The 12918-nt window shown below is 43.6% G+C and overlaps 1 protein-coding gene across 1 annotated transcript; it reads left to right on the plus strand.

Annotated features, from left to right (window-relative positions):
• The first annotated feature begins 47 nt into the window (after positions 1–47).
• C2H8orf76 (chromosome 2 C8orf76 homolog) lies at positions 48–8590 on the plus strand. The gene is made up of 6 exons (XM_056483020.1): positions 48–933; positions 1393–1488; positions 3835–3978; positions 4771–5288; positions 6995–7127; positions 8248–8590. Exons 1-6 carry the CDS (start codon positions 820–822, stop codon positions 8452–8454), a joined length of 1212 nt encoding a protein of 403 aa, XP_056338995.1. The 5' UTR covers positions 48–819; the 3' UTR covers positions 8455–8590.
• Positions 8591–12918: the final 4328 nt, after the last annotated feature.

Raw genomic sequence — 12918 nt, forward strand, 5'->3', positions numbered from 1 at the left:
CGTGTGCTTTGCCTGGTCTGCAGGCAGGAGGAAGCCAGGTGGTTTTGATGTGCATACACAAGTGACTGTCCTCACCTACCTTGATACTTTTAACAGAAAGACTGAAGCATGTCAAACAAACTCTTGGTTCTCTCAAGTCTTAATTGATGAACAGTTTCCTCTGTGCTGGAGGGCTTGTTTGCAAGTTTCCAAGCAAAAGAAACATCAATCTGCTTTTATTTTTCTGATCAATTCCAACTACCAAAGTTGAGTTTCTTCCCTGGCATTTATGCCGGGTTGCGCTACATCCAGTCACGGCTCTGCTGGTATAGAAGAATATTTTAAGCACATAAGAAGAAAAAAACCCTAAGAAAAGCAAACCACACGTCTACTAGAAGGAAACCTTTAAAATCATCTATACAAGCATCTAGGATCAGCCTTCGCTTTATTGTGTCCCCGTTTCCCATAGCACAGTGTAGGGTCCTCTGGGAAAGCCTGTCGTGGAAAGCCTGGAAATTTACAGAATCACAGAATTTTTAGGGTTGGAAGGGTCTGGAGATCATCTAGTCCAACCCCCTGCCAAGGCAGGATCGCCTACAGCAGATTATACATTTTCTGCTTTGAGACAGAACTGAAACCAAATGGAAAAGTTACCAAAACACATTCCACTCACCCTATACACAGTCACCAGGACGGGATGCTAACAGAGCACCTCTACAATTACGCAGTTAATGTATCAAGGCGCGGGACCCCAGCTCAGCTCTTTACCGGGATCACTTCCCCTTCGGAGAGCGGTAAGCGAGCTCCTCCCCCGCGCGGGGGCCGGCGGGAGCGGCGGCGATGGAGCCGGCGCTGGGCCCGGAGTTCGAGGATTCCCTGTTCGCGCCGAGCCGGGAGCGGCGGGAGCGCCGCGGGGACGGGGCTGCGAGCGGCGCCAGGCACTGCGAGCCCGGCGTGAGGAGCGGGCGGCGTGAGGAGAGGAGCGGGGCGGGACGGGACGGCTCTGCGTGTGCTCTCTGTGCCCGCAGGGGTTCGCGGCCCCTCACGGCTCCGTGTGTGCTCCGTGTCCCCGCAGTGGTTCCACAGCGTGGCCCGTCATGGCTCTCTGTGAGCTCTGTGTCCCCGCAGTGGTTCCACGGCCCGTCATAGCTCTGTGTGTGCTCTCTGTGAGCTCTGTGTGCCCGCAGTGTTTCCACGGCCCGTCACGGCTCTGTGTGTGTGCTCTCTGTGGGCTCTGTGTGTGAGCTCTGTGTGAGCTCTGTGTGCCCACAGTGGTTCCGCGGCCCCTCACGGGTCTGTGTGTGCTATCTGTGGGCTCTGTGTGCCCGCAGAGGTTCCACGGCCCGTCGCGGCTCTGCGTGTGCTCTCTGTCTGCTCTGTGTGTGAGCTCTGTGTTGCTCTGTGTGTCCGCAGTGGTTCCACAGCGCGGCTGACGGCGGGGAAGGCGCCGGCGGGGTCACGGGCAGCAAGTTCCGTGCGGACTGGGCGTTCCGGCAGCGGGACTTCGAGGTATTTGCAGGGCTCTCGCAGGGCCGGGGAAGCTGTGGGGACACGGACTGGGCCGGTGCTCCACGGTGAACGTACACGATGAACCACGGCCTGCCGGTCTGGGGCGTTATGTACCACGCCCACGTGCCGCGGTTAGTCCCGCTCCCGGTTCGTGCTGAACGCGTGGCAGCCCCGGGCCGGACCGCGGTGCACATCTGTGTTCTGCCACGATCCATCCGGGAGTCAGCCTGGAGCCAGCCGGGCAGGAACGCGGCGCTGCCCCGGAACTGACCCAGGCAGGCGGGAGCATCGCAGCAGTTCGGCCGTGAGCAGAGCGGGTGTCTGTGGCCGCGGAAGTCATGGTCAGAGTTCGGCATGTGGGTTTCTCAGCGCCTGGGGATAATGCCGTGTCCCTCAAAGGCTGTCAGATTGCTGGCACCAGGCAGCTGCGGGTCACCTTTCTCAGAGCTCCCCCCGCTGTCCGATGAAAGCTGCAGTGGCTGTCAGGCTCCTCTGCGTGGCTTGTGCCAGGTCTCTGCCGCCTCTGCTCCCGCTCGTACCTTTGCCGTGGTGAATGCTGTCCGTGTCCGCTCCTGCCCGCGGTGTGCACTCCTCACTGTGCATGTCCTGAGCCGCACTCCTCATCAGCGATGCTCTCCTGCGTTTTGCAGTCCTAGTTGCAGGATCTAGTCTTTTATTACCTTGTTTCCTTGTTGAAATCAGCATCTCCAGGCCTTGTTTCAGGTGTAGCTTCTTCCAGCTTATGCTTTGCATTACAGGTTCCTGATTTCAAAGCCCTCCAGCTGACTTCTGACTACTTCTTTTGCCTTGCACATTGGATTTGTAGATCTTTTTGTACTTCAGTTGGCACTGATCCTAATGTTATTGCAGCACCACTGCAGCCCTGTGTATACCTGACAGATATTTTCTAGTCTCAGCTGAGATGCCCTGAAGGGATTCATAAAAGGGTGCTGATAGCAGAGCTGCCTCAGGCTGTGGTCAGATGTAGCTGCTGACCCCCAGGAAAAGCAGATTTCTCCTGGCTGTGGTTACCAGTCAGGAGAGAAAAACATCTCCTGATATCTGCTAAATAGAACAGACCATTGCTTCCTAACTCTTTTCTGTTGCAGTGATTCATGTTAGAAATGTTTTCAGTTTTATTGCTAACCTAGATCATTGGTGGAACAAGAACCAGAGTTTGATTGCACATACAATTACTGATTTGGAAGCATTGACTTTAGAAAGGGGACTGGAAATATGTAAATAGGGGTAGTAATCTCTTTTCTCATTGTCAGTTGATTTACTTTAGGATAGGCCATTTAATAGGAAATGTCAAGGACAGCAGTGATCTAAACTGTGCACGTTTTTAGGATATAGATGATTGTAGAATCTGCTTGGGATTCATAATGCCTGAACCTTGCCAGGTTATGTCCCTTTGTCACATTACAAGGCAAACAGGTGCCCTCAACCCTCTGATACATTTTCACCAGTGGCTGCTGCATGCACTGGGCGGAGGGGAGCTCCCTCTTTTGCTTAGGAATGAATGTGAGCTCAGCATCAGGAGAGAAAAATATTTCAGCCATTTTGTTAGGAAGTATTTAGGGTATTTAGAAGCTCTTTCTGTTAGAACCATTAAAGTTTGCAAGGAATAATTAAATACTCATTTTGAGAGATGGGAGAATGAGCACTGTTCTTTAGTTTTCTCTCTGAGCACTTACACAAAGGAAGAGAAATCAAAATTCCAGACCTAGCTTCACTGAATACTTAATTTAATGTATTTAAATGTTAATTGGAGTCCTGGTGAGTGCCCTGAGCATTAAGCTGCAGAAGTATTGCTCATTCTTGCCTTTTTCCTTAGCCCAATTAATATTTATTTCAAGTACATTAAAACCAGCCTGCAGGAACAATGGAGATTCACTTTCCTTGGGTATTCTCTTTCTGATTATTTGAGGTGAGGTACTTGCAGGTTCAAACCTTCCCAAGGAGAATGGAAACAAGGTCTCACAGATTTAGGGTGAGCGCTCAGATCATTGATGCCTTGTGTCACATATTACCCAGGTCAATAGATGATCCCTTCTGGATCAAGTGTGGTGGGAGAGAGGTGGGCAGATGTGTGGTGAATCCTGCTTGGGCCTAAACATGAGATACAACTGAGGCTGCTCATCACCATCTAGACTTGGCTTTGTAGTACTGGGGCTTGTCTCTTGCTCACACAGGTAGTAGCTGAGTCTGGAGAAATGCAAATGTGGATTTCGGGTTCTGAATTCCCTTTGTGACTGTAGTCATAAAGAAAACGTGCTGTCAGGCTTGCTTTTAAATGCAAATCTCTCCCTATTTCGTTGGCTTTTCTTCCTGTCACACTCCTAGAAAGCCCTGTGTGAATACTCAGACTGCCTGCTACTCTTACCTGCCAGCAACATTGCAATGAGACGTGATGTCCAGGAGGGCCAGGCTCGGTGTTTATCTCGCCTGGGAAGGCACAGGGAGGCTCTGGATATTGCAGAAAAAATGGTAAATAAGGAAGTCTTTCTTTTAGGCTTTGAACATGAAAACATTGCCGCTAGTTCTTTTATACAGACCATTTTCTGGAAAAATATTTTTCATGTGTATAATCCTTCAGGATGTTCAGTGCTCAGAGTATTTGGTAAACAGAGGGTAACTGTCACTGCAGATATAATCACTCTTTAGAAACTGGAACACCCTGTACCACAATGAGCTCCCTGTGCAGGGAAACTGGTAGTCCTGGAAGGGACTAAATATCATGCTCTGCCAGGCAGAATTAATGCAATGTAATAGGAATTATAAGAAAGGGAATAAATGAGTGCTTAAATCTTTCCACTATACAAGTGACAGTTCAAAACTCCCTTTCTTTTCCATATACTTGCTGCCAAACTGCCACCAAGAAGAGTATCTAGCCACAAATTGAGTTTTTCCTATAAAGAAAAAAGTCCAGAGGCTCTGAAGTCTGCTAGAATATTATTGATGCTTTTTATTTTATATAAAAGGTATTTATGCTGCAAAGAAAGGCAGCTGTAGAACACTCTGAAGGCAGATAAACAATTGACAGCATTTAGGATCTTTTTGCCTCTCAGACTGGGACAGGGCAGCTAGAGGGAATGCTGTCAGCTTGATTGTGCAAGATCTGTATCCCATTGTATCATTTTAAATTAAGAGCACCACTTTGTACAGTTTAAAAATTACCTTGTGATATTTGTATGTCATTATTTAGGGAGACATTTTCTTAGGCTCTGAAGGATGGTTCTGTTCTACTCCTGTTTTTAATCTGTTATCTTTCGTTTCTAGAGAAACAGCGCTACCAACACGGATCACTTAACAACGGTTCTCAATCTGCAGTATTTCATTTACCAGGATATGGAAAATGTAGAAAAAAAGATTATGTGTCTGCAGCAACTGATCTGTTTACATCCTTTCAATCCCTGGTTCTGGAAGTTACTTGCTGAAGCTTATATGAGCCTTTTAGAGAATTTGTCTCCATTGGTCATTCCAGAAGCAAATCTAAATCAGTCTGAAGAGGCTTGTGTAAGTAACAGCAGTTTCAAAACATCGACTGGCAGAGAGATTAATTTGCAGCCTCACAGATCAGATGGCCAGAAAGAAGGGCCTTGGTTCAGCCTTGTTGCAGAAACAAAGGAGGAGAATGCAGTGACTTGTCCCAGCAGCCAAGTGGTGAAAGAATTCCTCTGCACTTCAGGAGAACTGGAACAGACGGACAAAGAGAAATGTGCAGACTCCAAGTCCTGGAAGCAGAACACGTTAAAGAAAGTTGGGATAAAAGCATGTGCCTCGTTTATCAGAGCAAGGTAATTCTATGTATTCTTAGAATAATGTTAAGTTCTCTCAGTCAAGAACAATGTAAAGTATATTTTTCCTAGTTGTTGTTTTCAGTTTGCATTTTCAATTTAAATGTTTGCTTCAGAGTTGGCAACACTAACTTAGAAGCACCCTACTGTTGCTTCAGATCTAAAGAGCAAAATCTACTTAGTGTGGTGGCTGTGAGTCTGAATGTGAGTGGAGAGTAAACTAGTGTCACACACAGTTGAGAAGTAAAGAGTTTTTTAATGAGCTTATAATGTGAATCTTTTCAAGTAATTATATACAAAAGGGTCTGTTCTTCAACAAATGCTCCTGCTAGACCATTGCTGTTTGCTGGTCTGGTATTAAAGATGCAGTAGCAGAAGTGCCCCAAAGGGGAGGCATAGCCAGTCTTCCTTCTGTGAGTGCCACCTGTCTTATTTGCTTGAAGCCTCATGCTTGAGTGAAAATGTATTTTATAATAATAACCCAATCTGCATAATGGATGAGGCTGGAAAATGAACTCCATGACAATTGATTGACAGGGCTGCATTAAAAATGTTCCTTTCTTTTCCCTCTTCCTAAAACTTGCATACAGCAAAAATCCCCAAAACATATTTTTTCAAAGAGATAATTAGGAACTGGTTTTGTTAAAATAATCTTGGATAGTTTTTCCCCCTCTTGCCTTTAAGTAGTGTGTCAGTCATTGAATGTTTTTAAAGGCAACTTATGAATGTCCAGAAATGTTTACAGAGAACACTTCATAACAGCCCTGCTGGGGCAAGATTTAAGAAATGAAAAAATCCCAAATAGTAGCTTTGAACTGTACTCAGACTAAGAGATGAAGACTTTAATTGAAGTAGTTCATTGATTTAGTACTGATATTGAATATCAAAGGTACATTTATATTAATAATTTGTGTTGCTTGTTTCAGTGTGTATGGTTCCGAACTGAGACTGTTATAAATGGTGCCATTTCCTTGCTTGGCTGAACAGTTTCACAGAGTGTTACTGTGGTTTACATTTGCAGATACATTTGTCCCAGATAAGCTTCTGCCCTGCCCAAGGCTTATGCAGGTTCTCTAATATTTTCAGGTCTGTTGGATTTTAAGTGGGATGTAGATGTTGTATAAATGTGTGTACAGGATAAGTTACATCTGCAAAAGGGATGTTAGGATTGCTTTTTGTAGGAAATAAGGTTCTTTAGTAATGCATCATGAATAATTGACTCTCATAGATTTGAAAAAAAAAATTGAGTTTTTTGTTTAATTTTCATTGAAATTTCATTATTTTTAATACTATGTTGATGTAAATTTTGAAACAAAAATACTTTATAATTTAAAAATACTTTCCCTTTTTACTTGGAACCAACAAATCATCTCTAAATTCAGTGAAGTTTTAACTGAGAAAGTCAGATTTATAAATGTTGATGTCTATAGTATTTGAATGAAAGTTTTCATCTTAGATCTTGAGTCTTTTCCTTAAATATGCACATTATTATTATAACAACAGCTTCACTTAACTTCAGTAAATGGGATAAAAAAATTAGTTTTTTTTCTTTCTGCATAAAGTTTGAATTAAACACATTTTCAGTAACAACACTGCTAAGTTAATTAAAGTGTTTATTAAAGTATTAAACATTTCAGTTGTTTTTAGGTCTGCTGACTTACTCTTTTTCCAGCTGTGCCAATTTTTAACTGCCTTTCTCATTCCAGGCTTTTACTTCAGCTTACCCAGTCACAACAGTTGTCCTTTGTGCTAGAGAGTAACAGAAAAGGTCAAAAAGAAATTGATGACAAAGTGGCCCTACTTGGTTTCGATGAAAACTCCATGCTGTTGATGACCAAAGTAAGAGGATGCTTCATTGTGTGCAGGGTCTCAGTTCTCTGTGTGGGCTGGCTGTCCTCAGAGCATGACACTCCCCTGAGCTAATTAACTGTGCCAGGAAGCACGGGGAATTAATTAGCTGGGGCGGGCTGCTGGCAGGGTGTAATCTGGAACTGACAGAGGTGCCTGTAGAGCCCTGGCCTGTGTCACACAGGTGGATCTCTGCTCTGCTGAGATTCTGCTTTCAGGAATGTGCAGCGCTGTTAAGTTTCTCACTTGACTTGTATTTGCAGATGCATCAGCACTGGGCATTTCCTGGGATGCACATTTTATCTCAGGAGTTTTAGATGCCCAAAAGTGAGTCACTAGTTTGAAATGGAAGTGAAGATTACTTTGATGGCCACAGCAGTATTAAACAATTGCATAAAAAGTATTACGTATTTCCAGAAAAAGCCAGAGACTTTCTTTTGCATTTCTTTGTTTTGCTTAATGTACTGGGTTCTAGTTAAAAAAATATGAGGAGAGCAATATTGCATTTAATCTCTTCATAGAGATTAAACATTTTTAGTGCTATTTAAAGAGTTTGTGACTTTTATTGTAATGAATATTAGGATATGTAAAATGAAGCCAGAGAGATTCTAACTTTGCTGTCAGCATTACAGTTTTAAATTAGTGGCAGCCAAGCCACTGCTGAGCTGCAGGCAGTGGGAGGAATGGTGTCCATGAGAGGGCAGTAGCAGACAGGCTACCTCAGGGTCGGGAAAGGCTGGGAAAGGAAACTTCTCTCCTTGCTTCCCTTGCCCGCACATGCCCCAGGAGTTCAGTGTTGATGCTAATGCAAGGTGAGCACTGAATGCAGAGCTGGCATTGAGATTTCTGCTGCTATTCAGACTGAAAACCCCCTGTGCAAGTGCAGCCAGAAGCTGGAGAGGTTGTGCAGCACTGAGCTTTAGTCTCAGCTCTCCCTGAATGCAGAATGCCAAGGCAGGCAACTTCATCATGGCTTGGAAACTTCTCCAGGATGGTGTGTGGGTCATGTGACAAGGGCTTTGCCTGTAAAGACTGTTATTAATGCCATGTTTAATTTTTTTTTTTCTGCAAGTTATTTTCTTGATTCCCTTCTTTCTTACTCTTTTTGCAGGCTATGGGGAAGGATCTTGTACCAGAAAAACTAAAAGAGGAGTTTCAGGGTGAGGTAAAATGCATAGGCCCTTCAGCATTGTCATCACTGATAACTGCTTCAGTCATGGAATTTGAAATCAAATGGTTTGGTAATCTCCAAGATGACTTATGTCGCTTTGACAGACAATTTTCTTCCGATATTTATCTCCCACCTTCAGTAATATAGACTTTTTGTTGTATTTATTCTTGTATCTCCAAATGATTACAGCATGATACATGCAATAAAGTTCATATTATATTTTTAAGAATTCTTATTGTATTTCTTTTAAGAATAGATATAAATCTCTGTATTTAAACTCTTGTCTTTGCATCCTTTTCTTTGTACACTGATTTGTTTGTATTTAAAATTATAAGGAACACAGTGTAAAATCAAGCACTCAGAGGTAGCTTTCCATCATAATCCTCATCAATTTGTGCTTGAAGTGCCTGTGATTTTATTGAGGCCTGCAGGGCTGGTGAGATGGAAACTTCCCTTCTGATGTCCAATTTGAAAGTTTCTTGGTATCAAATTAGATGTTGCTGCATTTAGAGCCATGGAATTAGCCATTTTCTTAAGTAATTTAATATTTCTTGATTCTTATTATAGTGATTTCCTGTTCAGAGATGGATAGCTAGAAATCACAAATATACTTATGCTAAGAAATTGTCAATAATAATAATTCCATATTTTTCAGTAAGGTAATCTAATAAATGTTTAACTTAAAACTGGGAGATTTTCTCATTCTGAAGCCAAGTGTTTGTTGCAGGCATCAACAAGCTATAGTCTTGTGTTCAGATGAGAAAGAGAAAACTGACAAGGTTGTTTATATGTACTGAAGAATGTTTAGTCAGATCATATCCTTTGTAGAAGCCTGCAAGGAAGATCTCTGCTGTGAAAACTGGCAGTGTTGTTTCTGCCTCATCCAGCTCCTTCTGTTGTGCTTTCAATTGATAATGACAACGCTTTGCTTTGCTTTCTCAAGCACTGGTGCTCTGTGCTTTGGGCATCTAGAAGAGGGCAAAGATCCTCCTGTAGTTTCTTGCACTTGAAATAGTTTACATACACAATGTGCTCTTCCCCTGTCTTCACTTAAAATGTCAGACTTAAGTTTTCTGTAGCCTTCTGGAAACATGTTCTGTAATGGATGTAGTTTAAAACCAGGAGTCTCTTAGACATACTTTGCTGCCCCTTTTCTTCACATGTTCCTGTGTTTTCTTTCTGGAGTATTAAGAGTGCCAAAACCTTAAATAATTCACTATTGAATGATGATTCACCATTAATTCTATCTGCTGCTTTCACTTTTGAAGCTTTAAGATGCTGATTAGGGAACCTATCACAAGTCATAGAATGGTTTGGATTGGAATGGACATTAAAAGATGATCTGGTTCCAACCCCACTGCCACAGGCAGGAATACCTTCCACTAGACCTCTCTGGGTATTTTGTTCTAATGTCTCACCATTCTCACAGCAAAGAATTTCTTCCTTAGGTCTAGTCTAAATCTGCCCTCTTTAAGTTTGAATCCATTTTCCCTTGCCCTGTGACCACAGGCCCTTGTAAAAAGTCCCTGTCCAGCTCTCTAGTATCTTCCTTTATGTACGAGACAGTCCCAATGAGATCTCCCCAGAGCCTTGTCCAGACTGCAGAGACCACTTGTCTCAGCCTTTCCTCGTAGGAGAGGTGCTCCATCCCTCTGACCATCATTGTAGCCTACTCTGGACTCATTTCAACATGTCCTTCCTGTGCTGGGGACCCCACAGCTGGATGCAGCACTGCAGGTGGGGTCTCCCCAGAGCAGAGCAGAGAGGCAGAATCCCCTCCCTCACCCTGCTGCCCACAGGGCTTTAGATGCAGCCCAGGACAGGTTTGGCTTTTTGGACTGCACGTGCCATGGCTGGGTCATGTCCAGCCTCTCATCTAGCAGCACTCTCAGGTCTCAGCAGGGCTGCTCTCATTCTCTTCATACCCCAGCCTGGACTGATATTGCCCTGACCCAGGTGCAGCATCTTGTACTTGGTCTTGTTAAACTTCCTGAGATTCTTGAGCTTGTCCAGGTCCTTCTGGATGGCATCCCATCCTCCAGGCGTGTCAACTGCTCCACTCAGCTTGGTGTCACCTGCAAACTTGCTGAGGGTGCATTCAATCCCTTCGTCTGCGTGACTGATGAAGAGATTGAACCCTTGGTGTGGTTTAGCCCTCTGCTAAGTTGACTGAAACTTCTCCAGAAAAATGGAATATTGCCTTCAGCCACATCAAATTACTTTTGATAGTTTGGTGAGTTAATGCGATTAAACCACATCCTGGTCAGCTGGTTACAAAAGATGATGACTTGGCAAGTGTCCTTGGGTGAGCATTAGTGCACTCATAATGTACCATAGAAGATTTGGTTAGTCATGCATGCGCTTTGCTAGGTGGAAACTTCTGTGTGCATTTGTGCAGCGCTGTAGTCAGGTGGCCATGAAGCCTGCTTGAAGGGCTGGGGATGCTTCTCAGACTAAGAGGTGTTGTAATTCTTCAGAAGAGACCGTCCACAATGTGTTGTAAATTAATTACAATGTTGGCATCAACAGGAGAATCTTACAGCAAAGACAGCAAATGTGGAAAGCTTAATGCTAAATATGTCAGCAAAAAAATGAAACATGGACATCTCCCTCTTTCTTCTTAAACTGAAGGTCGTGAGTAGCCACATAAAAAGGCTGTAATTTGTTTTGTCTCAGCTGTTAGGACATCAGAACACAGCTTTTGTGGGACTGGGTCTGTATAGACATTTAATGGAAACTCACCAAATTATTTGGCTTCACAAATAGCATTGGAACTGTTTTAGCAGCAAATTAAATACTTGCCAAACGTTGTCATTTTGTGACTGAGATGTCCAAAATACACAGCAGCTAGCCAAGGTGATTTGGAAACTTTGTTGTCTGTGCAGATTGTTTGACTTGATGTTGTTTCTTAAGCTAGGAACACAAAGGTTAACTCCTCACTGGCTCCAGGAGTTAAAGACAAGTAAGTGGTAGCTCTTAAGAGCAGGCAGTATTTTCTAAAATATAAAAATAAAACAAAAATACTGGTTTTAACTACTGCAAATAAAGGAAAATGAATGCAGTTCTGAATGTGTCACATAGTTGCTGTTCCAAATAACCAGCTTTTATTGCAATGGGGCTCTAAAATGTTCTTTGTCCCATTTTTGCCTGGCTATCTGTCATCTCAGCTGCTTCAGTTCCTCCTTTTTTGCCTGCCTTTCCCTTTTTTGTGCCTCTTCTAACTCCAGTTTTCTGTTTCTGATCATGTCTCAGGAGGGGCTTTGTATTTCCATTTTGCATTGAATGCTTCATTGTTGCTTCTACGTTCTGTGTAATTTTACATCTGCCTGTAATAGATTTCTTCATGATGTGGCTTTTATGATATTGTTGGTATTAGCACATGCATCAGTACTCCACTCTGAGTTAAACAGCAAATTTTAGTATTGCAAACTGTAATTGAGAATCCATTAACCATTACTGAGGTTTGATTTTGTTATTTTAACAGTTGTTGTGGTACAGGTGCTTTGGGAAGGACCCTCTGCTGCTGGTTCTGATGCTCCTGAAATGATCACTGTCTACAACCACCATTGTGTGTGGTGCTGTTGAGTGTTTGAATGCTGCTGGCTCTGAGGTGAGGGAATGCATTAATGCTGTAATTAGTAATGTTAACACAGTTTTCATCATGGAATCATCGAATGATTTGGGTTGGAAGGGAGCTTCAAAGGTCATCCAGTTCCAGCCTTCCTGCCTAGGGGGTTGACAGGGAACTTTCCACTCAACCAGGTTGCTCAAAGCCCCATCCAACCTGACCTTGAACACTGCCAGTGATGTGGCATCCCTAACTTCTCTGGGCAACCTGTTCCAGTGCTTCACGGCCTTAATAATAAAAAATTCTTCCTTGTATCTAGTCTAAATCTAACCTCTTTCAATTTAAAACCTGTCATCCTGTCACTGGCTGGGGGGTTGACCTTGGCCTGCTGCCAGGTGCCCACCCTGACACTCTATAACCCCCTCCCCCCAACACCACAGGGAGGGAGAAAATAAGATGGATAGAAAAAAGACCTGTCATTCACAATAAAGGCAGTTTAACAGAGAAAAAGTAAAGGCTGCACAAGGAAACAAAGGAAAGCAAAAAATTATTTATTCTCTATTTTTATCAGCAGCCAGTCATTGTAAAAATAAGGAATCAAGGGCTGTAACATGGAGTTCTGCTTGTGCTCCCAGCTTAGAGCTTTTTTGCTGGCAGTAGGAAACGGGTTTTAGGTAGTGCCACTGCCTTCTTTCTGGTATGGATATACAAGCTAGATGAAGAACACAAGCAAACCCATTCTGATAGCACTCTGGGAACCCAGGTGGGACTCTGTGGGCTCCCCACCTGGTGAGTGTGATGATGGCATATGACACAGCCAGTACTGTGAGTTCACCCAATTGTCCTTGCAGGATCCACACTCCCTTGGGAAGGTACTGACACATCAGCCATCAGGGGGTTCAATAGGTAAGATAAAATGGGGTTCACTGGGGACAGAAATTCTGGAAAACTGGAAGAAAATTGACAGTACTTCAGGACTCCCATCAAGCTGGATGTAATTCTGTGTCAAGATGAGTGGCTGTCATGCTGGAGGGGAGACCCTC

The sequence above is a fragment of the Oenanthe melanoleuca genome, chromosome 2 (assembly GCF_029582105.1).
Source record: "Oenanthe melanoleuca isolate GR-GAL-2019-014 chromosome 2, OMel1.0, whole genome shotgun sequence".
NCBI classification, from domain to species: Eukaryota; Metazoa; Chordata; class Aves; order Passeriformes; family Muscicapidae; genus Oenanthe; species Oenanthe melanoleuca.

What these genes read in the sequence shown, in the direction of transcription:
- C2H8orf76 (XM_056483020.1), top strand. Translation starts at nt 820, where the DNA reads ATGGAGCCGGCGCTGGGCCCGGAGTTCGAGGATTCCCTGTTCGCGCCG. An exon ending in CCAGGCACTGCGAGCCCGGC is followed by an intron (nt 934 to 1,392) that starts GTGAGGAGCGGG and finishes GTGTGTCCGCAG; the next exon opens with TGGTTCCACAGCGCGGCTGA. An exon ending in GCCTCGTTTATCAGAGCAAG is followed by an intron (nt 5,289 to 6,994) that starts GTAATTCTATGT and finishes TTCTCATTCCAG; the next exon opens with GCTTTTACTTCAGCTTACCC.